General features: G+C 40.4%; 1 protein-coding gene across 13 annotated transcripts; it reads right to left on the bottom strand.

Moving 5' to 3' along the window:
• Positions 1-8,612: 8,612 nt before the first annotated feature.
• Positions 8,613-22,857, bottom strand: lrguk (leucine-rich repeats and guanylate kinase domain containing). Of its 13 annotated transcripts, XM_051955976.1 has the most exons (22): positions 22,735-22,857; positions 22,560-22,644; positions 22,296-22,349; positions 21,909-22,010; positions 21,698-21,779; positions 21,454-21,554; positions 21,104-21,185; positions 20,768-20,892; positions 19,407-19,550; positions 18,863-18,943; positions 18,559-18,645; positions 18,275-18,381; positions 17,532-17,654; positions 16,457-16,553; positions 14,442-14,555; positions 14,106-14,307; positions 13,306-13,422; positions 12,237-12,400; positions 11,835-11,923; positions 11,362-11,430; positions 9,883-10,004; positions 8,613-9,560 (listed from the first exon to the last, which is right to left on the bottom strand). In XM_051955976.1, the coding sequence occupies exons 2-22, from the start codon at positions 22,563-22,565 to the stop codon at positions 9,334-9,336; spliced, it is 2,295 nt and encodes a 764-aa protein (XP_051811936.1). In that variant the 5' UTR covers positions 22,566-22,644; positions 22,735-22,857; the 3' UTR covers positions 8,613-9,333. The 13 variants fall into 13 exon arrangements, with proteins under 13 accessions (XP_051811936.1, XP_051811961.1, XP_051811940.1 ...); XM_051956001.1 differs by having other exon boundaries at positions 21,909-22,349; XM_051955980.1 differs by lacking the exon at positions 22,296-22,349 and having other exon boundaries at positions 21,909-22,013.
• Between the last annotated feature and the right edge of the window lie 131 nt (positions 22,858-22,988).

Below are 22,988 nucleotides of genomic sequence, written 5' to 3'. Positions count from 1 at the left end.
TTAGATGTCCTTTAAAGAGTATACCACAAAAGTACTTTCAATTCCAGACGAATGCATGACATGAAAGATTGATGAGGGTTTGGACGGTAGTGAAAAGAAAATGAAGAGATATTTCTGCAGATCAGAATCGGCTGTAGAAAGTAATTTCAAAACCCTGTGTAGAATTTTCTGTTTTCTCATTTTAAAATGTATTTCTCTCTAGCAAACAACCAAGATAAAATGACAACTGTATCTCTGTGAGTCTGTGTAAATATATAGAGATATAGCATTAGAAATGAATCAAAGAACATGTTAAAAATAATAATACAAACGAAAAAAAATCACAAGCAAGCTCATGTAGTTGTGTATATCAATCAGCCATACTATTAAACCCTCTGACCATCTGATCATCATGTAAAAGTACAATGTTTTCCTGGTCCTGGGATTCCTGAAGATGTTACTATGTCACGTATCACCCCCATCTCTTGGAAACATCACTCTCAGACAGTAGTAGCCTAGCCGCGCTAGACCCATGTTCTGAAGGCACAAGGGTCTAGGACCGCTCGACAGGGAGGGAGGCGGGCTAAAAGGTTGTTTTTCAAATCACTCTGCAGCAATTGGGTAGGTATACAACCAATCAGCGCAACGAATAGGATGACGTCGTTCCTCGAGCACCAGCGGCTTGTGGGTAAGTCCCATTAGCTTCCCAACTAGCGGAGCCAACTGGTATATTAAGGATTTGCCATATCCCGTCGGCATAAGTCCAAATACATCTTTCTTCTCAATGAAACACTTCAATGCTGTCCTTTGTTTATCTTTCAAGTTGAATTTTAGCTTCAAATCTTTAAGGGCTGTGGCCAAAGCCGAGTCGAAAGATAACTGTTTATTGTGCGCTGGTTGTTTCTGTCAGAATCGTCGCGCCTCTGTTGTCACTTAGTTACGCCCGCCTTCTGACTCTACACTTCATGGTGATTCGTCCGGCCAGTTTTAGGAGAATCCAGCCTCGAGCCTTATGGAGGGTAACTAGACCCACCCTGGCAGAGAATTACATTCGTTGCCGTGGGTTGTCTAGCGTGGCTAGGCTAAGACAGCAGGACAATGTGCCCCACCACACTGCAAAAACTCAGTAAACTCAAAAAATCCTCTGATCCAAATGCGATTGAGCATCCGCAGGATATGCTGGAGCAGGGCTGAGTCACGGAGGCTCCATCCCACAAACCACAAGGCCCGGAAGATCCACTTCCAACGTCCTGGTGCCAGACAGCACACAGGACCCCCCCAGAGGTCCCGTCCTTATGAGTCAGAGCTGTTTTGGCAGCACAAGGAGGACCTACACAATGTTTGGCAGGTGGGTTTAATGTTGTGGCAGATCAGTGAATGCGTCTGTGTAGACACACACATAAAAATAAGTGTTTACAGTCTGCTAGTCATTCCACCCAGGAGAAAGTCGTTGCAGCATTCAAACAAGTTAAACAGGCTGAGAACGAAGCAGAGGCGACAGAATTTTAATAATTAAAACAACGCTTCTTTTAACCTGCAGTAACTGATAACTAATTTATTTTTAGGTACTTTGGGAGCTGCGGCAACAAGTTGTCACCACACTTGTCACCCTTTAATGTGATATGGAAAACAGCAAATAGTTGCATGTTTATACATCTGGTAAGATACAGAGAAACATTTAGAGCTGTGTTACTGGCCATCTGATGAATGTAATCCAAATATTCATTCTCTTTAGCTCTGTTTTTTGGTTTCTGGTAGTGTACTGGCCGGTAGCCACATGATTCTTTTAAGGGATTGTCCCTTCTGTCAATAGATACTCTGTTAAAAAAAATGTTAATAAGCGGTTAAAATTTGACAACAAGGGGTGCTAGAAAGAAATATGTTAAAAATGGTACAACACTGAATAAAAAAAACATGAAAATGAGAACAAATGTCTGCAAAATAAGGATAATTTTATGGTCAAACATTGTAAATTAATGAATTACTGTTTCTTTCATTTTGAATAAATATTATCTTTAATTTAACACAACAGGAAAAATCTGTAAAACAACCATTCCAGTCCTAAATATACACTATTTGTCTTTCAATTAATGGAAAATAACTGTAAAAAAAAAAAGACAATGTTTTTGCTGATTCAAATACAGTAAATATAGTGTAATCTCTCAGTTAAACTTATCACTATTTAAAAAAAATGCAGATTTTTGATGTGGATATTTTTTTCAGTTGACATTTAAATTAATTAGGGTAATTAACAAAACAGGGAAAATCTTTAAAATATTTTTTAAAAATTGTTGAAAATGTTTTTACGGTGCAGTTCAGTTTAACATTTTAGGAAATATGTGCCCTTGTTTTAATTCCAACAGTTAGATAAGAAGATGCTGCTCTCACATCTGTCTTAAACACTGTCAGCAGCCAGTTGTCTTGACTTAGCATAAAGACTGAAATCACAAGGGAACTGTTTAGAGAGTGTTGACGGAGGCAGGCTGCGACTGTGGAACACACATTTATTATAACATCCATGCAGAAAGTGCTGCATGATGAGATCGGCCGGTCAGAAGACGCCAACCACATGCAGAATAAGACAGGTCATACCATTGACACCCTGTAAAACAAAACCTCTAAGCCACATTAGCTGTTCCCTAAACTAACGGGCTTCATGCTAAAGCTAAGCTAAAGCCACATCTAAAGCCATATTTCTCAAAATGCTGATTAATGTCTCAAAGGCATTCATTCATTTAAATGGCTACACACTACAAAGGCCCATAAAAGACAGTTCATTGAATATCTTTCTATGCTTGCTACTTAAAGACAAACACAATATGACCAATTGCAGAATAAATGACATGTAAATGACTGAGAGCCAAGTAGGCATTTGTTCCGAGACGCATCCTCCCACCTCTCTGTATATCTGAATATTGAGGAATCGTGACTTCCTGAGTTTGCACTCTGTATTGATTATTGCAATTACACACTATTACGGTTCTATTATCCGCACTGACTGTCTTTAATTACACTAGAGAGCAGGAGGAAGAATGAAGGTGGGGAGAGAGAGAGACAGCGAGAGTGAAAGAGAGAGAGAGAGACACTTTACAGATAGACAGATGAAGCGAGACACTGCACCCAACTAATTAAAACAGAAACTTTTTGTTTCAGCAAGTTGACAGGGAATGAATCTGGCAGGGAATTAATCTGTCTGCAGGGAACACAGTGACGAGTTGCGCACACACACACACACACACACACACACACACACACACACACAGTGAGGTGGAGTGCAGAGTGCCGTTGCCATAGTTACCGAGTATGGCGCCACATCATGCGGCAGAGTTAATGCAGAGGTGTGTGTGTTTCATTTAAGCTTTCATTATATCACCACCCTGACCTATTCCAGCATCCTCTACACAAGCACACCGGCAGAAACGGTTGTGCAGATAAATCCAAAGCGTCCCCGTTGTTGAAACAGTAAAAGTCTTTGCCATTGGCTACAGCTTCCAATCTGCAGCTCTTACCCCGGAGGTGAGGCATCATTCATGCTTATGCAGTGGGAGATGACATACCGAAAGAAAATATTTGGCGAGCAAAGATAAGCACTTCAAGTGAATGCCTAAAGAAAGTGTTCCTCTAAGAATGTGGGACACTGTATGTAATTGGATTGAATTAGTCGAGCAGAACTGAGTGTGAGCGTCTATGTACGGTGTGTTTGGAATTAAAAGTGAGTTTGTGATGTGAGAATAGCGGTTGAAGAAATATAATTATGACGATAAAACTATGTAAGACACCAACAAACGGTTTCATTCTTTAATTATTAAAGCTGTTAAATTGATATAATAGCAGCAGGTAGCAAGAGAGCTCATGTAAAGACTCATTCCAGTGAGAATCAAGTTTTTTTTTTAACCTTCTTAACATGTCCATATGGGGCTTTCTTAATGCTAAAAGACCGATTATTAGTTTTAAAAAAAGGAATCAATCGCTAAGCATTTTCATCTTCAAACTAAGGTGTATCAATGACTCACTGAAAAACCTGGATTCAGATGATGATGGTTTCATATGTATCAAACAGAAGGAACCAAATTCAGCTTCAGAGTGCTTTCTATATCATTCTTCACACTTGGTTTCTGGTTTTAACACCAGTGACTTCATATTACAAGTCAAAGGTGAGCTGGTGTGCTTCTTGGACAGAGATACAGAGACTTCACAGATCTGCACGTTCCAGAAGAAGCAACTGTGCAGAGTTACATCAAAGCCAGGAAAAGAAAACTAATGGAAAAAGCATCTCAATGTGCAACTTTGATACACACAGATGAGTTTTTAACTGGTTTGTGTGCTCTTAGCATCAAGTCAAAAGTCACAGGAAGCATGAATAAAAGGAAAATGTTCACGTAAGACCGCTGTTAAAGGCAGCACATAACTAAAATCACATGATATTATTCTATAGTGCAGTCTAAATCAGCGATTACTTTACAGTCACTAAGCAGTTACTGTTACTTCTTTTGTTTCGAGGCAATTGAATAGACTTTCAGTGTCACCTTGATCCTCTTTTTTCACTATGACATGTTTTGTGTGCTATTTGTATTGGCCTTTACCAGCTTTACTGCTGGTGTTGTGGTAAAACCAAGTTGCAACTACTGGGACTGAAAAATTAAAATAATTTTTAAAAACTACAGGGCTTCGATTGGCCACCTGAGGCTGGCTCTAAGAGTGAGTCATTTCCCATAGACTCCGACGTTAAAATACACAACTTTCTAGCAGAAGTAAACATGTTAATGTTCTAATCTTCCTTGTAATGATAACTATACATTGTGTGAACTTCCGTATAAGTCATCCATTTATATTACAAAAGGGTTCTAATTATGCAAAATTATGGTCTTTGACTGACAGGGTTGTTTTGTCAGAGGATGGTAAAAGGCACCACCAAGATGGGGATAGCTGGAGCTACCACGCTGAACTTCAAAACATCTGTTCAGGAAATACACCGATCAGCCACAACTTTATGACCACTGACAGGCAAAGTGAGTAACATCGATCATCTTCTGCCGGGAAACCTTGAGTCCTGACATTCATGTGGATGTTTGACATGTACCACCTGCCTAAACACAGCAGGTCAAGCAACCCCCCATGGCAACAGCAGTCCTTGATTCCACTTGCCACCCTCAGCAGGACAATTTGCCTCGAAACACTGCAAAGGAGTGGCTCTGGGAACACGACAGAGTTAAGGTGTTCATCAAGGGTTAAACACTCCCCAGATACAAATCTTATTGAGCATCTGTGGGATGCACCAAGGTAAGCCCGATCTACGTAGGTAGGCAACTCACAGGACCCACAGAATTCACTGCCACCATCCCGGTGTCACAGAACATCCCCAGAGGTCCTGTGTCCACGCCACACTGGGTCGGAGGAGTTTTAGCAACACAGTATTAGGCAGGAAGTCATTACGCTTTGCCTGATCGGTGTAAATGGGTTCATCCATCTTTATATACAGCCAGTGGGTAATACTTAAATACATATCATAAAAGAAAGTTTATGTATATGTCCTCTTTAGTAGGATAGGGATTTGCGCTGATATGTGGGCACATGTAGGGTTTAATGTTATCCAGTTACCTAGCAATATGTGACAATGCATCTCTGGCAATTTTTATTGTAATGTGGAAGTCATGTGACAAGTAGTATAACAAATGACTGTCTACAAAGAGTAAACACTTCTTTAAAACATGACAAGTCATGTCAAATACATCCTTATAGCTGTACAAGATCATACTGGAGACTAAACCACATGTAGGTGCATCAGAAAGTCATTCATTTTGTGCCACTGTTCAGTACTTCTAGCAAATGTAAGCAAAACAGCAAGTTCAGCACTAATCCAAAACACGTGTCCATTCTCAAAGTACTTCACCAAAGCAATCTTTTTTTTTTTTTCCTTTTTCCTTAGGAACTGTCAAAACACATCTACACAAAAAGAATCCCTAATGCAAGCTTACAAATAATTCCAGCCCTCAGTGTCTGTGAACCACATGCGCTTACACCACAGTCCATTGCTGCGAGCGCCAGGCACCATCAAAGATAGAGAGTATTATTTAATCTCTGTAGGAAGAATGTGTATATTTCAGCTTGAAATGAGTGGGTGTGTTCGTGCTCCTCCCTTGTGCTGGGCACTTGGAAGGTTTCGTTAACAGCTGTGCCAGTAACATATTATTGTACTTTTAACAGACTATTTTCAAAGTCCATTCTCAGCCTCATAGCCCTCCCTCTCTCCGCCTGCCTTTTCACAAGACATTTTAAAAGGAAAAACCACAGTAAGGCAAAAATAACTGTAACTGCTGCCCAGTATCTAGTAACAAATCACTTTCACTGTAAAGCCATAATGGTGTAATAGACGCACTGGGTACAACTGTGGCAACTAATAACACTCATAACGGTGGTTGTGTCCACCTGATCAGAGGCCTGGCATCAGAAGAACAGTGCAGAAGCAGGAAAGTGGGAACTTTGTCAAACTAGATTGGGCTAAGCTCGAAGCAAGTCTGTGTTTGACTTAGAGAAACATCGCTATATTTGAACAGAGTAACACAGTTTAGTCCCACCATTGACAATTCGGATTGTTTTTGACAAAATTCAAACAAGTCCGATCATTTTCTGAACTATCTGAGAATGACGAGAGGTTGAGTCGGAGCTTTATCCTGTGTTGGCACAGTGAAATGGAGTGTGGAAATAGCTCCGGCAATGTGAGAGGATCATTATATTAAACTGAAGCTGACTGCTGAACATGACCGAATACATTAGCTGTCTAAAGACCATCTCTCGACATTACAAACATTTCCACAGATTTATTTTCATCTGGAGTAATAATTAACATTATTGAGGATACTTAGCTTTTCTTTCTCTTTATATGTAAATCAACCATAATAGAAATCTTACAAGTGTAGTGCCACACAACGGTACTTTATGCAGGTATGGTTTGCATTTATAGAACTGTTAGCACATACATACCATAAACACCAGCTGCAGAAAGTACCAAGTCAGAAAAAATCACTAAAATAGAATAGCATAGCACATATATAGTACTAAAATGAAGTCCTGTTTAGTATTGTTTAAAGTACCATGGGAATAATGTTGATTATATGATATGGTACAGGACAGTTTAGTTGAGCAAAGTAGTTATTAAATCACGGTGAAGCTGTTGAAGACTGATCCATGTTGTACACATTTTATATAAACCAGAGATTTGCAGTGTTATTTCTAGAAAACTGATCTCACACCGTACTGCAGTATTACCACTAAGATTGATATCTGCTCTGTCAGTCACACTGATACATTGTCGCTTCCAATTTCGGCTATTTCTTGTCATTTTTGCTCTTTCTTACAAAGTTCCTTCTGGAAAGAAAATATAGATCAACTTTACTTGCTCTCACTGCTCAAGCTTCACAAATATCTTTAAAAATTAATTCAAAACATTGGGGACTTCGGCTTTGTGAAAACTGACAACGTGCTTCTGCATATCTGTGCCACAACAGCTCTTTCCTCCAGACATTAATCTGAGATTTAAGTCTTTGTTTCTCCCAAATGTGCCCTCCTTGTCTATGTAATGAAAAGTGTTAGTCTTGAGGACTTATGCCAAGATGAAAGCCTGTGACATGTTTGTTTCTCAGTGGCTAGTGAAGTGTGGGAAGACAAGCAGACAGTCTGGTGAGTAACACTACACATACTGCATGCTGTGTAAACTTTCTTTGATACGGACAATGTTTTGCAGAGGATTATGATGCACAGAGCCGGCAGAGTTGCTTTTGCACATATAACGTGTTTTACGCAAGAGTGGCATTACTGTCCCCAGAATCCAAAAAGAAAGCAGAAGAATACAACAGAAAAGCTGCAGTAGCCATGCAATGTAGCACAGCAAACAGGTGAGCACAAAGACAGACAGCCAAAAGACAGCAAGCAACTTCCCACTCACTCATTCTCACTGCATGTTAAACTCCTCTTTAAACAGGCTTGCATAGTTTTGCATACCTTATTCATGCACATATTGTAGCTGCTTCTAATGTAACGTTAATGCACAGGAAGACAACGTGTTAGTCCACGGTTAGCTGTCGTGAGGTGCAGACTGCAGTGTAAGTAGGTTAGACCCCAGGGGCCCTAAAGACACTGTCTGGCTTCAAACTTCCAAAGAATTATGACAGGGTTGCAACATCTGCTGCCTGAGAGGAAGACAGACAGTGATGGATGGCCAGGTGTGCTGTGTGTGTGTGTGTGTGTGTGTGTGTGTGTGTGTGTGTGTGTGTGTGTGTGTGTGTGTGTGTGTGTGTGTGTGTGTGTGTGTGTGTGTGTGTGTGTGTGTGTGAACTGAGCTGCACACACAGTCCAGGAGACAAAACATGCATACTGTATGTGCACACCCACACGCACCTACAAGCAGACCGGTTAAATAAGCAATGCACACATCTGTCGCACCTGACAATTTCTATTTACCACAAATCACTAATAAATAACCCATAGTAGCAAGGGCATGCATGACTGTGTGCAGCACTCACACACAAGCTGTGGAAAACACACTAACTTGCACGTGATGGTACACTGTTTAATACCTGTCAACAACTTCCATATGAACGCATTTCCAGCTGAATAAATAATCCCATCAGAGGAGATAAAGATTAATGATATATTTATCATTCAGTGACAAGAGCTCCATGCTACACATAAAAGATCACTATCTAAATGTCAATGGCAAATACTATTTGATGAGATTACTGAGCAGTAGGAAATATAATGCCACTTTACTGTCAGGAAAATTAATGCTATATTCAAGAAACATGACATATGGCACACATTTGGTATATGTGAGCATTTCAAAGGTGAACAAATACCTGCTTTATGAGGTGTGTCCTTCAAAAGCCTGCTACATATATATCATGTCTGAAAGACATACTTGGCAATCAGTGTGAAACGCAATCATTATGTGTGTCAACAATGTGCACCTTTCGGGCTGTAAGCCAGTTTTTTAAATACAAAGAAGAGCACAATTTTGCCTGTAATTATAATGTAGTCAACGCATTTATGGTCATTCATATCATCACTCTTGATACACAGAATAGCAAGATATCAGACGAAGCAAAATAACAGCAAAATATCCAGACGTGCTGCTGCATGAATGAAAGAACACAGGAACAGGCAAGTTCTGACAGTCAAATCTAATCTAAACTGTTTGGCCTGGATGTATCACATCAAAGTGTGTGTATTTTGTGGTGAAATAACAACATACATGGATTGTTGTGGTTGACTGACACTGATTCACTTCATCTCAGTTTCCTCTAATGCTAACAAAATGTTATTCTTACAAAAAATTATGTTTGTTAAATATTAGCAACTTCAGATATCAGGTTTTCCCTCCATGTCTGCATCTCCTCCCTCTGCGACTGCTGGGTTTGGGCTGGGTCTGGGTGATGGAGCTGGACTGGGTGCTGCAGGGGTCTTACGTCCAGTGGGGATCGGTGGCAGGATGGGCTTAACGTTAGACCCTGGGCGTCTATCAGAAGTGGGAGACACACCAGCAGCTGCTTGATCTGTTCCTGGACGAGGGGTATCTGGTGGTTGGCCTGATGGTGTTGAGTCGGAAATAGAAATGTTTGATACTTGCAGATATTGAAAAACCTCAACAAATTTTCAAAACCTTTTACAAGAACTGTGATTATCTTACAATCAGATGCACTGTTTGGGTTACAGAGTCTCTTTAAACTGAAATAAATGACTAAAATTCAAGTGAAAATACAGCTACAATAAAAAATTATAGAATTACGGCTTACGTGCTAAACCGTCTTTTTTCCTGTCCTCTACTGACTCAAAAATCTATCCTCTCTTGTGTCTTTCTATATATAGCTACATAGATATGACCTAAAATGACAAAAAAGCAATAATAACCTTTGACTGTTTCCATGGGGTGTCCCAGGACGGAGGCATCAAGCGGCTCCACAAAGCCAGACAAGGCACCGGCCGAACTGGGCACAGACAGAGCCGAGCTGGCACGAGACTCATCGGGGCTGCTTGTGAAAGAAGGAAAAAAGAAGGGATGGAGGGAAAGACAAAACCACAGGTAGAAGGTGAGAAAAAGAGACAAGTAGGGAAAAGTGAGTTCATGCAGTGAGAGGTGTAATGAGGGCAGCACTACAACCCTGAGGTTGTTCAAAGAGACTGGTGGCAAAAGTGAGAAAAACACACTCAAAAAAAGAGAAAAAGAATAGAGAGAAAAGCTTCTTCAAAAGAAAACTTTGGCAGAATGCGGTTTTTGAAAATTTTACTCTTATCCTGGGAATAGCAGCAGTGTCCCTCCTGGTGTCCCCTGTGTTTTTGTGGTCGTACAAATCAAAGATCTGAATGCTCTCAGGATTTTTGCCCAAATGCAACAATAATATAAGAATCCATGGGAGACTTGACTGGTTGACTGCATGTATTTTAGTCGAGATGACTAAAACAAATGGTTTATTTTGATTATATACACTACTCTATTAAACTAGATCATATAGATCAGCACACAAGACCAAGCAAAAACCCCATCAGAAAAAACACAACACAATCCTCTGATACAATATGTGACACAAACGCAGGCAAAGACACATCCCTATTAAGAGCGGTGCCAACAAGTAGACAGATGTCTGGAATCCTCAATAGAAATACTAAAGAGGTGAGTAATGCTTACTCTACACACCGGAGGCATGAATTACTCAGACTGTGATGACAGAACCTGTAGATTTTTAACAACTTTGGTGAAAGTTGCTTTCCGAGGTGTTGACTGAACATATATCTCTGCATGTAAGAATCTTAAACGGCATATTTTGTCAAAAATAAAAAATACATTCATTATTCAGTAATTGAACAGGTGCTGTTGCGGGCCCAACACACACATAATATGGCAATTCAGACTGATTAGATACATATTTGTGCAGGATGCCTATTATTGAAGGGCAATTGTACACACAAAGGAGTCAAAAAGAAGCAAAAAGTAATAAAATCCAAATTTATGAGTGGGTGTGTTTGCATGTTTGCAAGTGTGGTTAGATTTGTCCCCACATGGCTTGTACCAGTAAAAGGAGCTCTATAAAAGTGAACGTATGCTGTAAAAACAGGCCTGGGGAGTCAAGAATATTACCGCAAAAGCAGTTTTTTGCTTTAAAATCTTCAGCACAGGATTGTTTTTAATGAAACCACTAGACTTCCTATAGATTCCTACACCACCACATAAATCAATACATTTGATTTTTATGCATCTAGAAGTTATTATTTAACTTTGAGGCTTTCATACAGTATCATTTGGTGTTATGTTTGACTTTTGATTGCGTTGATTGAGTGTGAACACCTGTATATGCATGTGTGTGTGTGTGTGTGTGTGTGTGTGTGTAGTACCTGGAGTCCTCATGAAAATGGGTGCCAGTGTCCTGATTGTGTCGTGATGATGGTGTCGTTAGAGCAGAACTGAAAAAGCAAAAAATAGGACTACATTAAATAATTCTTTTTTTACTGTCACATGGAAAATCAGCTCTGCTTATACTAACATGCTGCACAGTTCCGTTGAATAAAATCTGTGGCCATTCATTGTTTTTTCATTCATATTTGCTGTGGTTATAACCAGTTACAGGTGTATTTTGGGACAAGTCAGCAGCGAGTGCCACTATAAGAGCCCCTCATATTAACAAACGGTTAGATTGAAATTATTTGGGCATTTGCCACTTCACCCTCAATGTCAAACAATCACTCAAAACAAACCATCACAACACAGTTAGGACAAGTGCTCCAATTAAAGCAATTTAGCCCAGCTGTGAGTGCCCACTTGAAATTAAGCAGTGGAGTGCAGTGGAGTGCGTGCGACTTGTCTGTACCTTTTGAAAAGCTGGCTGTAGACCCCCGGACTCTTCCCCGCTATCGCCTCCCTCACCAGTCGCTCACGCCTCCTGATGGAGGCTAGCTCCTGCAGAAAGGAGAGGCGAAGAAAAGAAGGAGGAGAAAATGTAGAGATGATGCAGGAAGCGAGAAAAAAATGAAGAAAGTTAAGGGGAAAGTTTATTTAAACAGAAAGACAAGGGGGATAACAAAGTGAGGAAAGCAGAACGCAGGAGTGATGATGCACAGCGGTAGCACTGAAAGGAAGAGGAAGGCCAGCATCCCGTTAAAAGGACAGTGAAGGATTTATTTATCCATGAATTTGAGTTGAAATGTATGTTTAACATTCACTTACAGGCCTCATTACCCATACATTTTTCATCAGACATCCTGTAACTTACAGCAGGGCACTTCTGAGGGCTGAGCTCTGCTTGGATCTTGGTGAAATAGGATCTGTAGGAGGGATCGGAGGGGTCAAGAGCTGTGGCAGAGTGTGAAGAGAGGGGGCCGGATCCTGACCTCAACAGGGGTGAGAGGGGCTTCTCCTCTGGCTCATGACCTGAGGCTAAGAAAGACAGATACATAGGCCAGTACTGTTTAACAGCATGAAAATAGATAGCCAAATCGAATCTGAGACAGCCTAAACAATCATTTGAAGTGGTATTCTGTTGTTTTAGTATTGCATTTAAATCAATTTACAAGAGAGATTGAAGCAGAATTGTCCGAAGTGATGCCGCAGAGCTTACCTTAAGCTTAAGTTTAGCTCCAAAGTCCCTGGACGTTAGTATTCAAAAATTACAACAGACAGTTCCTTTATATTAGAAACACCTCATTGCTTGAGTATATTTTCAGACTGTTTAGTCTCTTCACAACCAGTGTTGAAATTATGGAACAATTGTCACATAAAGAATATTTTTTCCTGTGACATATAACTTGAAGTCCCTATTCGGTCACTGAATCACCCCCCTAAAAATTCCTGTTTATCAAAGTTATATATTTAGAGTATTTTCCAATAAAAAATTTCTGTCCTACCTTTAAATGCCTAAGCTATAACTCTAGACTGATGTTTCCATTAGATTGTGTGGATCTATGTGGTGTACACCACTTAAAAAACACAAAACTACTCTGTTTGACACAATGGCAAACTGTAATATTGAAGTAATTCAACCATACATGTTCAAAACCAACACTGAATAGGCACAGTAATATAGAAAGCCGCATCCTTGCTGTTACAAGTCGAAATGCTCAACCATGGCATTGACTGCTTACTGTCTTCCAGCATATATATACATATATATAAAACACCATGGGGACATGTTACGAGGTAAAAACATAATTTTCACTGGAGGGGGTCTTAAATTGCAGCAAAAACTGCAAGACTTCACCTTACAGCCTGCATCGTGCTTCACAAAATTACCATTGTGACGCCTTGAGGCTGCTAATGATCTGAACAAACAAACACATCGACACCTGTAGAGGTGTTGTCAGGAGATGCTCTGTTGTTGTTCTCGCCTTCCGCCTGCTCCTCTAGCAACAGGTAGCCCTTCACTGCTTGTCTCAGCGTCTGGTAAGCCTCTTCCCGGTCATCTACACACAAACACACACATTCACACACACAATAAAATATCTGATCCTGAACAGAGCAAATGCGTCTCCCATCAAACAGTAATGAATCAAAGACATGGGGATGATGACCTTAGTGTAATGAGGTGCTAGCTGGCAGTGCATAAAAGTGATGAGTCTCCCATGCTCCCTGTATGTTCATCTCATTAAGAAAGCAGCTAACATGTCTGAGTGCTATCATGAGGGAATGATAAACACCGCCATTCCGCAGCTACGTGCCTTTAATACATGTGGTAATTGGATTGAAAGTGTAGAGTATGGATTTTGCTGAAGAGTGATAATCCATCTAGCGCTATACCAATGATACTTGAGCCGCTAGAGGTTTTTTAAGCTTTGTGAGGCGCTATGATGGCAAACTGCCTGTGACAAGAGCAATCACACCAAATAATTCAGACTTTCTGTTTTACTAACTTCATATCTAAGTGTAAAAAATCTAAATGTCCCCCCTGGGAATCAGCAAAGTGTAGCTTCATAGCTTAAAATTGATGGCTACTGAAATATACTGTGAATATTTGCAACAATTTGTACTGCAATTATACATTAATTGGCTAATTAGTATAATATATCTGATTAACCACGGGAGGATATTAAAACCACATAAAATCATTATAAAAATATTTCAGTGACAAAGTGATTCCTTTCAGTACCACAGGGGATAACATTATCGAAGAATCCTGGACGTTGTTTGTTGGTGTTGGCATATAGCTCTATACGTGACACCGCAGCATCAATCTGTGCTTGAGAATAGAGCCCACGTTTTTTCAGGTGGCCGGTGTACTTCTCCACCTGGATGGGGATGAGCAGGATGTATCGAGGTTCAAAGTAGCTGTTCTTCAGACTGAACACACCCTGCGAGGACAGACAATTTGCATTTCTCGAAGCAAGCACCCGTATTCTCTCTATTGCAACTCTGAACTGCATTGTATTTGTATGAATCACAGAAAATACACGCCTTACTGACCATGAGTTTCCCACACACCTACCTCCAGCTCCATATGCACACAGCAGGCCAGTCCTTCTCTAGCCACTTCCTCTATGGCATCTCTGGTGAGACCGTAGCTGTGACCCCCATACTGCAAGGTCTGGATAAACTTACCCTAAGAGAGAATTTTTATGAGGGGAAAAGAATGAGGGAACATTTTATTGCCCCACTATTTATCGTGTTATTACCACAGTTATGAGATCCTCTACCCTCCTAAAATGAACATAGTACTTAACATGTATACACAACCTCAACGTGTTCTGTCATGAATAACAACCTAAAGTCATTTGCCCACCTGCGACCTGAACTCTTGACCTGGCAGTGAGGGCAAAAATCTCTTTGTTACTTATCACACATGACCTCTGACCTTCTTTAGTAGCAGTTTTATTTGAGCAGAATAATTTATAACCCTCAACAAGCTTATGGCCAAATCCAGTGCAGGTGACAGCATCAAAAAACACCAACTCTTGTTTCTGTGTTTTGTGATTGAGGAAGCCAATTCAGGAAACAAACAAGAAGTAATTGTTTTGGGCTCAAGAGACAATTATCCTATACAACTTCGAGGTGATGTAATTCTTGAGTATTGTTTGTATTTTACAGAGACCTAATTTGACTACATTAAATCACAGCTATGGAGCGCACAATTGTTTTAACTCTATATTGAAAATGGCAAAAAACACTACAGGTGGAGCCAGTAGCAGTAAACAGTATGTCAGCAAGAGAATAGCAAACTAACTTGGCTTTACTTAGTTTTATTTTTTTCCTGAAAGAAAAAAGAGTTTATAAAGCAAGAGTTGTTCAGCAACAATGTACCATATTTCTCCCAAAGATACAGGGTCAACCAAGAATTTACATATCAACGTTTTCCTGTGTGCCAGAACATTTCATGAAGGTCTATTACATTTCCATTAGCTTGAATGCTTTACTACAAATGTAAATTTCTATGATTAAATATTACCAAACAGTTTGCCAGGCCAAATTATCCAGCACGCTCCATTGTGTTTATGGCAGAGTAAAGATTTTAACCAACCAGGTCCGCAAAAAAGCCGATTTGTGTTAATTTTATTTAAAGCAGTCACAAGAAGTGCTTTCATGACTGCAAGTGCTTTCAGCTGACTCATGAGAGCAAGAAAAGAAAGAAAGGAAGAACTGGACAGCAATAAACCAAATAGCCATCAACAGAAAAATGAAGGGAGGAGAAGAAAGGACAAATCAAGTACAGGGAAGAACAGACTCTGAAGTTAACCTCTGTAGGAGCAGACAAAAGGCATCAATACCAGCATCAAAGCAGTTCCTGTATAAATCACTCCATGACCCAGACCTCTATAAATAAGCCTCGGCCGCTCTTACATAACAGGCAGCTTGACGTGGGAGACAAGATGGAAAACAAATGTGTCCAAGACCCATTTTTCTGACTAAGAAAATTGTATGTTGATGCTTTTGGTATCTTAAAAAATATGAGCTGAAGTGTTTGTAATAAATTGAGAGCCAGTTGCATGACCACACCTCAGGGTGTTTTTGGTGAATTTTTGACCAGAGTCTGCATATTTATGGCTTTAATTCCATTAGCTTTCAGTATCCTTGCCAGTCATTTCAGACTAATAATCATCACCTCAATAGCAAGAGATGCAGGAGATGCAGTGATAACCCATTCTGAAATCAAATGTAATCACTATAGCCATGAAAGCCTTTCAAAAAACCCTCCAATCCACTAAAGATTTTATTTTTAAACCAAATATCAGCCAGTTAAAATAAAATCAATCCACCCAAGAAAAACTAATTATCTAAACTATTTAACTCATTAAAGTCAGTCAGTGAAATCAATTTGTGACTTGCTGAGTGAGGTGCATGAATCCAGCATGCTTAAAATGCAGCTTTCAAGAACCAAATGTATCTGTAATTAGATTGGGGCGAGAATTAATATATAAATGATGAACACATAAACAAATTAAAATAATCTTGGTCTGTTTTCAGGACCCATGATATAAAAATGCCCTTAATTCCAAGCTAACTCACCACTGGAATCATGCTCTGAAAGTCCTCCTCACTGACAAAATGGTAATCAAGTCCATTCTCCTCCCCAAAGTAGGCTGCTCTAGTTGTGTGACAGGTTCTATGGAAACAGACAGAACACAAAGTACAGAAGTCTGGAGGATGGATATCATATCAAGCTATTATTTACAAAGTGTATGTAAAAATCACAGACCTGTAACCAATAGGGGGCCAGTAAGCAAGCTAAGAACCAGGACAAAACCTCTGGCTTTTTGAAAAATTCCAGACAGTCAAACCAAGCACCAGGTGAGAGGCATCAATATGTCCATATCTGAGAAATATGTTTGACTTGCAAAGTACTGCATGTGTTTCCACTCTCATTTAAAGAGTGTCTTATTCAAAACTCACATCCATAAGTACTGTATGTTGTTAAAACTTCAGTTACGAGTCACTATAATAAGTCAGTACAGAAGAATTATTTTCAAGTTCAACAAAAGCATCTCGCAGCAGTCTGAGTTTGACAGGCACTTTCAAAATATTATGCCATCTTTTCAGTATGCAGTTCTCCATTTGTGTTTCCTGAGCTAGTGTTTCCTTGCAGGGCTGCAGCAGAGGCTTTTATTCTGGATATATCCTGCAATGCCAGGTCAAAAGACCTGTAGTAAACCTACAATGTAGAACCAGTCAAAGACTCTGACTTGATCTGACTGAAACTGCTTAAGATTTACAAATACAAAAGCTCAAGCGACGACAAAATGGACAACTTCATAGTCAATTGGTTAGAAGTAATGATTAAAATGAACAATAAATCGGTAGCACGTACTGTAAATCAATCAACATGCAAGAATTAACTCTACGTTTGCACAGCAGTGACTAAAACCTCCAAACGAATGCATACAATGAGCTCTTTTGCTTGTCACAACGTTAATGCCCATAGCTATGGCCTGCTGAGATTTACCATCTGACAAAACACAAAGTAGACAAGTTATATCAGCTTTTTAATCCACAGAGCTTTGGAAGGTCACGTACTATTAATTGACAGTATCTCTGAGTTCGCAGCATGTGGCTGAGCTGTGTGTGCAGAAAATGGAAGACTGACCCATGAGCAAAGTATTCGCTGAACTCCTGACACAATCTGTGAGCCAATTCTCTCTTCCCGCAGCCTTGAGGACCTGTCAGCACCAGCATGGGGTATGGAGAGTCGGGACTGGGCAGTGTACTGCTTAAAAACACACATCCCACACACAAACAGGATTCTTATTAACTTTCACTTTATATTTTCGCTCTTAACTTCAGAAGCAGTTATGTTCCTTTGCAAAAAATGAGCACAGCGTAAGTATAAGAAACTATGCAGCAAATGTAAAAAGCTCATTGCTCTTGAAAGCCACTCCTACAGTCAATATAAACAGGAGCCTTGTGGGCAATATGGATGTGTTCTTTCTACTAAGTGCAGAGGAGAATGGTAAATTGACTGTAGCTGCGGCTTTTATTTGCTGATGATGGATGTTTTTAAAAAAAGTGCTGATACGTGAACATTTTTTTTCCCCCTTTCAGAGAGTAGATAATATGAGCGATACAGGAGCACTGCAGATAAATTACTGTTAAAGTCTGAAAACAACTTTCTTGATAGTTTATTTTACAAGACATGCATAATTACAGCTAAACATCACATTCGGCTTGTTTGGAGAGTTTAATATTAGCAGTGTACTTCCTAAATGATGCTAAATGCCCTTCCTTTGGCTCTAGTTAACATTTTTATTCCCCAAAACATAACATTTAAGGAGATAACTGTGGGCCATTTAGTGGTGAGGATATTAAACACTACCACATCTGTGTACAAACCTGTCATACAGGACCTGGGGTTGCATCAGCTGATACACAAGGTGGGTCATGTGATCCCTGGCAGCCACCACATCCAAAGGAGGGTCATACTTGTTTATTGATGACACCTGGGATTAGAAGTTAGTAAAAAATAAAAGCAGTGCACACATTCATTTAGAATAGAACAGCTGCATTAGGAGAGTAGCATTTTTCAAGCTTTGTAGAAGTGGAACGAATTAAAGGTATCTGATTAAACATGTTTATGCTTGTTTAATGAACCGAGTAATTTTGGTGTCCGTTCACACCTTTTCTTCAGCAGTGACTTTTTTCTGGTCCAGCATAGTCAGATGCTGAAGGAGGAAGACGACTGCCAGCCTGTAATCAGGTTGCTCCTACCAATTAAATTCGCATGTTAAAAACCCTGTGTAAAACCAAAACAACTTTATGGATTTGCATACAGATGGAAGTCATCATAGAAGCTTGTACACTTACAGGCTGGATATAGAATGCAAGAAGAAAAGTGGACCACTGTCACATGCAGCATATTTATACACTTTACAAAAAATGTTCTCCTAGTTGAAGCCTGCAGTCAGTAAAAGGTACGCTTACCTGCACAGGGTTTCTCAGCAGATTAAGGTCCCTCAGCAGAAGAAGATTGTGAATGTGCTTACATTCCTGAATTTCACTTATCTGAAATCAAAACACAAATTAATGCTGTGGCATTGCTGTGCGATAGTTTCATTGTTATTACTTAGAACCTAGTTTGGTCTTGATGCTGTCTGTGACTATTATGTTTTCATATAAAAATCTGATGTCGTATTAGACTTTGCTTGTATTGATATTACAATGTGTTTGTTATTTAGTCCACATTTCATAATAAATGAATAATGAATAAAGTGATTCTATTCTATTCTATAATCTGTTAACTGAGTACTTAGGCTAGTTTTGGCTTTGTGTGATGATGAAATGGTCTGCAAAGTGACCTACAATGGTGGCAGATTTTGATCCTAAGACAGCCACACATCCTGTTTAAATGTCTTCAAATCAATTAGAATTTTCCTCACAGTATGCAGGATTAAGACTGGTGTATGTACATCTGCATACATCTCTATTTCACACAGTTACTTCTGGCAGTTTTCTCTCAGATCAATACCAAGTTATTCTCCAGGTCGATGAAGCCTAGTAGGTGGAGATTCTGGAGGCCTGAAAGACTGCTGATACGATTCAGAGACAAATCGAGAACTTGCAGGCTCTTCAGGTTCTCCAACCCTTCAATCGTCTCCAGCTGGTTCCCCCTCTGGACGCAGACAGGCAAAAGGGCACATTGTAAAAAGGCAAATGCATGGTATCCATGCATATGCATGCGCACGAAAGGCTTCCCACTGACAACTCTGATTCATATCCAGTCAATGAGTCTCACTAATAAATATTAAGGACATGCCATGGTCGTTCTGTAGGGTGCCTGAACTTTGTTTCCCATCAGTACTGAGTTGAGTGGCAGGCCTGCTTCTCTGCTAAATCCTGACAGGTGAGGACTGACAGCCAAACAGCTGGCATGGTGCTAGCGCAGCACGCAAACTAGCTAAAGAACAAGACCCCAGGGTCCCCAGGCTGATTCTCACTCCATTCCACTGACAAAAGTTTTTATCTGGCCGTCTGGCCACACCTCACCCTACCCTTGCCAAGCATGTTGCCTGGCAGAGGGCTGCTGTCAGTGGGGGTGGGTAGCTGTGCTGGTCCCTTGGAGCACTGGGTTGCCGCTGTGATGGGGTGGGAAACAGGCTGGCTGACAGTGCCGTGCTGTTTAGGGAGGCAGCGTGTGAGGAAGAGGGGTCAGGAATGGGATTAGATAGATGCTGGATGGACATGGTATGCGTGACTGTGTGTGTGTGTGTGTGTGTGTGTGTGTGTGTACACTGAATCTGGTCCAGGCACACTCAAACACCAGCAGCTGGTCCCAAAGCAAAGCTACAGACAGGGGCAGACACAGCCAGACCGATGGCTGCTGACAATGAGGAAACACTGATAAAGAACCAGAACACGCATGTGCACGCACTCACACACAGAGACGCAGAAATAGTGAGCGAGAGGGAGAGAGAGAAAAGGCCTGCTGTTGGGCCATATGGTGATTTTCGAACAAGGGGCCAAGGTTTTACTGAATGTAAAAATGTAGCCAAAAACAGACATAAAGGGAACACAGAGGGGAAATAAGAGACACACGGAAACAGGTGAAATTGAGCAGACATGAGGTAAAATACAAGGAAGGACAATTCAAAAATAACAGCAACAATGTGTGTGCAGCAGCAGACAACACATGGAGCGAAACAACCTCATGTGCAGCAATGCCATACACGCAAATACTGCCAACAGCAGCGGAAGACACGTGAGATTTCTGTTTAAAATGCCTGTTGGTAGGTCTGTGCTTGGAAAAATGTACTGCATGTAAAAATGTCTGAAAGTGCATGAATTTGCACCCATTTCTCATGTTACTGAGTGTTATAGAGAAAAACTTACAAGGCAGAGGTGTGTCACGGGTAGACTGTCCAGCCCGCTGATCCTTGAGATCCTGTTGTGTGCCAGGCTAAGATGGGTGAGCTTGCAACATTGCTCAAGACCACTGATCTCACGGAAGCTGTTGTCTGAGTGTAGGGATGTTATGAATAATACACAAGGGCAATGTACAGGTGAACATTTGTTTGCATTTGTTTAACATATTTCTCTAGACATCAAACATAAAGAAAGTTGCAGTAAGGTTCTGACAAATATCTCTGTGAGTGTATGATTGACAGCGAAAGAGGGAAAGAGTTCACATCCACATGCATGAATGTAAATGCATCTCCATAAGGATACGGTCCAGATTCAGTTTATTAAGTGATAAATAAGCTGCCAAATCCTTCATTTTTGTCATATGGTTGTGGGAGAAATTGACTTCCTGAAACAAAACATGCAGATTACTGTTAACAAAAGTCACCAATACATCTCACTAAAGAAATCCCCTAACTAAATCTGTGGAGTACGGAAAAGAATTAGCTAAAGTTCACTGTCATTCAAGGGCAGTAAATGCCTTGTAAGCATATTCAAAGTGACTACAGATGGGCTATGGAAATCCAGGCCTATCTTGAGGGAATAGCATGCGAGAGTGAAGCCCAAGCCACCAATCAAATGTTGTCTTATCCTGTCAGCTCAAGGTCCTGTGTTACCTTTAGGTTCTTGGGTGGCTGGAATTCAAAGAAGTTGGAGATTTCATTGTGAGAAGCGTCCAGGATGACGAGGTAGGGCATATGGCTCACGCAAGACAGATCTAGCATTTAGGAAAGTTTAGAGGAAATGGTCAAAGACAGCAACAGAAAAAAAGAGAGAGAAGTCACAGGCTTAAATATATAGCAACTCTATGAGCGGAGTATGTATGCTCACTTACTGAATGTGTGAATAACAAAAAGTCACCTTTAATTTTGTTGTGTGGCAGCTCCAGCTTCTGAACATAGACGTAATTGCATAATATAGATATGTCTCTGAGATTGTGACTCTAGAGCAGGGGAAAATGAAAACTTTGGTAAACTTTCTTTGTGCTAAAACAAACAAAACTAACAGACAAAATGGCACAATGTGAACATAAAGTGATGGACTGCTTTGTCAAAGTAGGCATGAATCTTACAGGTAGAGAAAGGCTGTGATAGGAACGCTGTAGCCCGGTACCAAAGTGTCCAAGTCGGGATACACGGCTGGAGACCACCTGAGCAGTTAAAACACCATCCTTCTGCTTGTGCAAATAAACAAAACTTAGTTTTTTAGTAGAATAATAAACCCAGCATGCAAAGATCTACAAGCATCCCTTCAAAAACAGTGTAGTTGCAGCATCTGAAAACAATTTTCTTGGCATGAGGCCACTACAAGCAAGTGCTCACAGCTTTCAGCAAATAAGCATGCACCACACACACACTCTTAGACATACAGTCACAGACACACAGCTTAAATAGGATGCACAACACTATAATTGCTGGTAATGCTGCTAAAACAAACTGCAAATAATAAACCATTTGACCTTGCTGTGCAGTTTTACTTCCCCAGACCTCCTGTACAAGGTTACCTGCTTTACCTGTTGCACAACGGAATAAATGTTGGTTTATTCCACATGCGTCGTTAATATGCTCTGCCTGTTTCTTCTTTTTTTTCTTTTACAGTGAGTGTACTTACTTAAAACGACATATTGCATCTTAGCTATATTCTTGTCATGGTTAAAAGAGATATTATTTTTTTTACTAAATGTATTTTTGAAGTGTTACCTGCCAATATATGCGGTGCTTACCTCCATCCCTGTGTTGTCCTGAGTCTCACCCCAGCTGGTGGTCTCTGCTGAGGGAGCGTCGGTGAGGGACCCAGGGGGGCAGCAGCTAGGCGACGAGGAAGAAACAAACTGTGGATTTGTTGTTTCTGCCATTATTTCAGGTTAAAAAATAAATAAAAATCGGCGAAAGACTCACACGCAGCCAAAAGTGAGGGCTTTGCGGTTAAAAAAGTTAAAATACCCGCATAGCTAGCAACAAAACACTACTAGCATTTTAGCTTCCACTTTGATGAGACGCTGCCGTCGCTTGGCAACCAGTTTCAAGCGCAAAGCATTGTGGGTCCTGTAGTTTGTCGTCACTGATTCCTTGATGTTGGTGTTTGCCCGCACAAAGGAGAAAAAAGTAATGAACAAGAGAATAAAAAGAAAATATATATAACTTCTGGAGTA

This window comes from Acanthochromis polyacanthus, chromosome 1 (assembly GCF_021347895.1).
Source record: "Acanthochromis polyacanthus isolate Apoly-LR-REF ecotype Palm Island chromosome 1, KAUST_Apoly_ChrSc, whole genome shotgun sequence".
Taxonomy (NCBI): domain Eukaryota; kingdom Metazoa; phylum Chordata; class Actinopteri; family Pomacentridae; genus Acanthochromis; species Acanthochromis polyacanthus.
Note: the sequence above shows the minus strand (reverse complement) of the source record. Positions and strands in the feature narration are given on the sequence as shown.

Excerpts from the sequence above, each read along its gene's own strand:
- lrguk (XM_051955943.1), bottom strand. The coding sequence starts at position 22,691 with ATGGCAGAAACAACAAATCCACAGTTTGTTTCTTCCTCGTCGCCTAGC. Across the intron at positions 22,011-22,295 it reads AAGTAAAACTGCACAGCAAG|AAGGATGGTGTTTTAACTGC; the intron begins GTCAAATGGTTT and ends TTGCACAAGCAG. Across the intron at positions 18,646-18,862 it reads TGCTGAGAAACCCTGTGCAG|GAGCAACCTGATTACAGGCT; the intron begins GTAAGCGTACCT and ends TTTAATTGGTAG.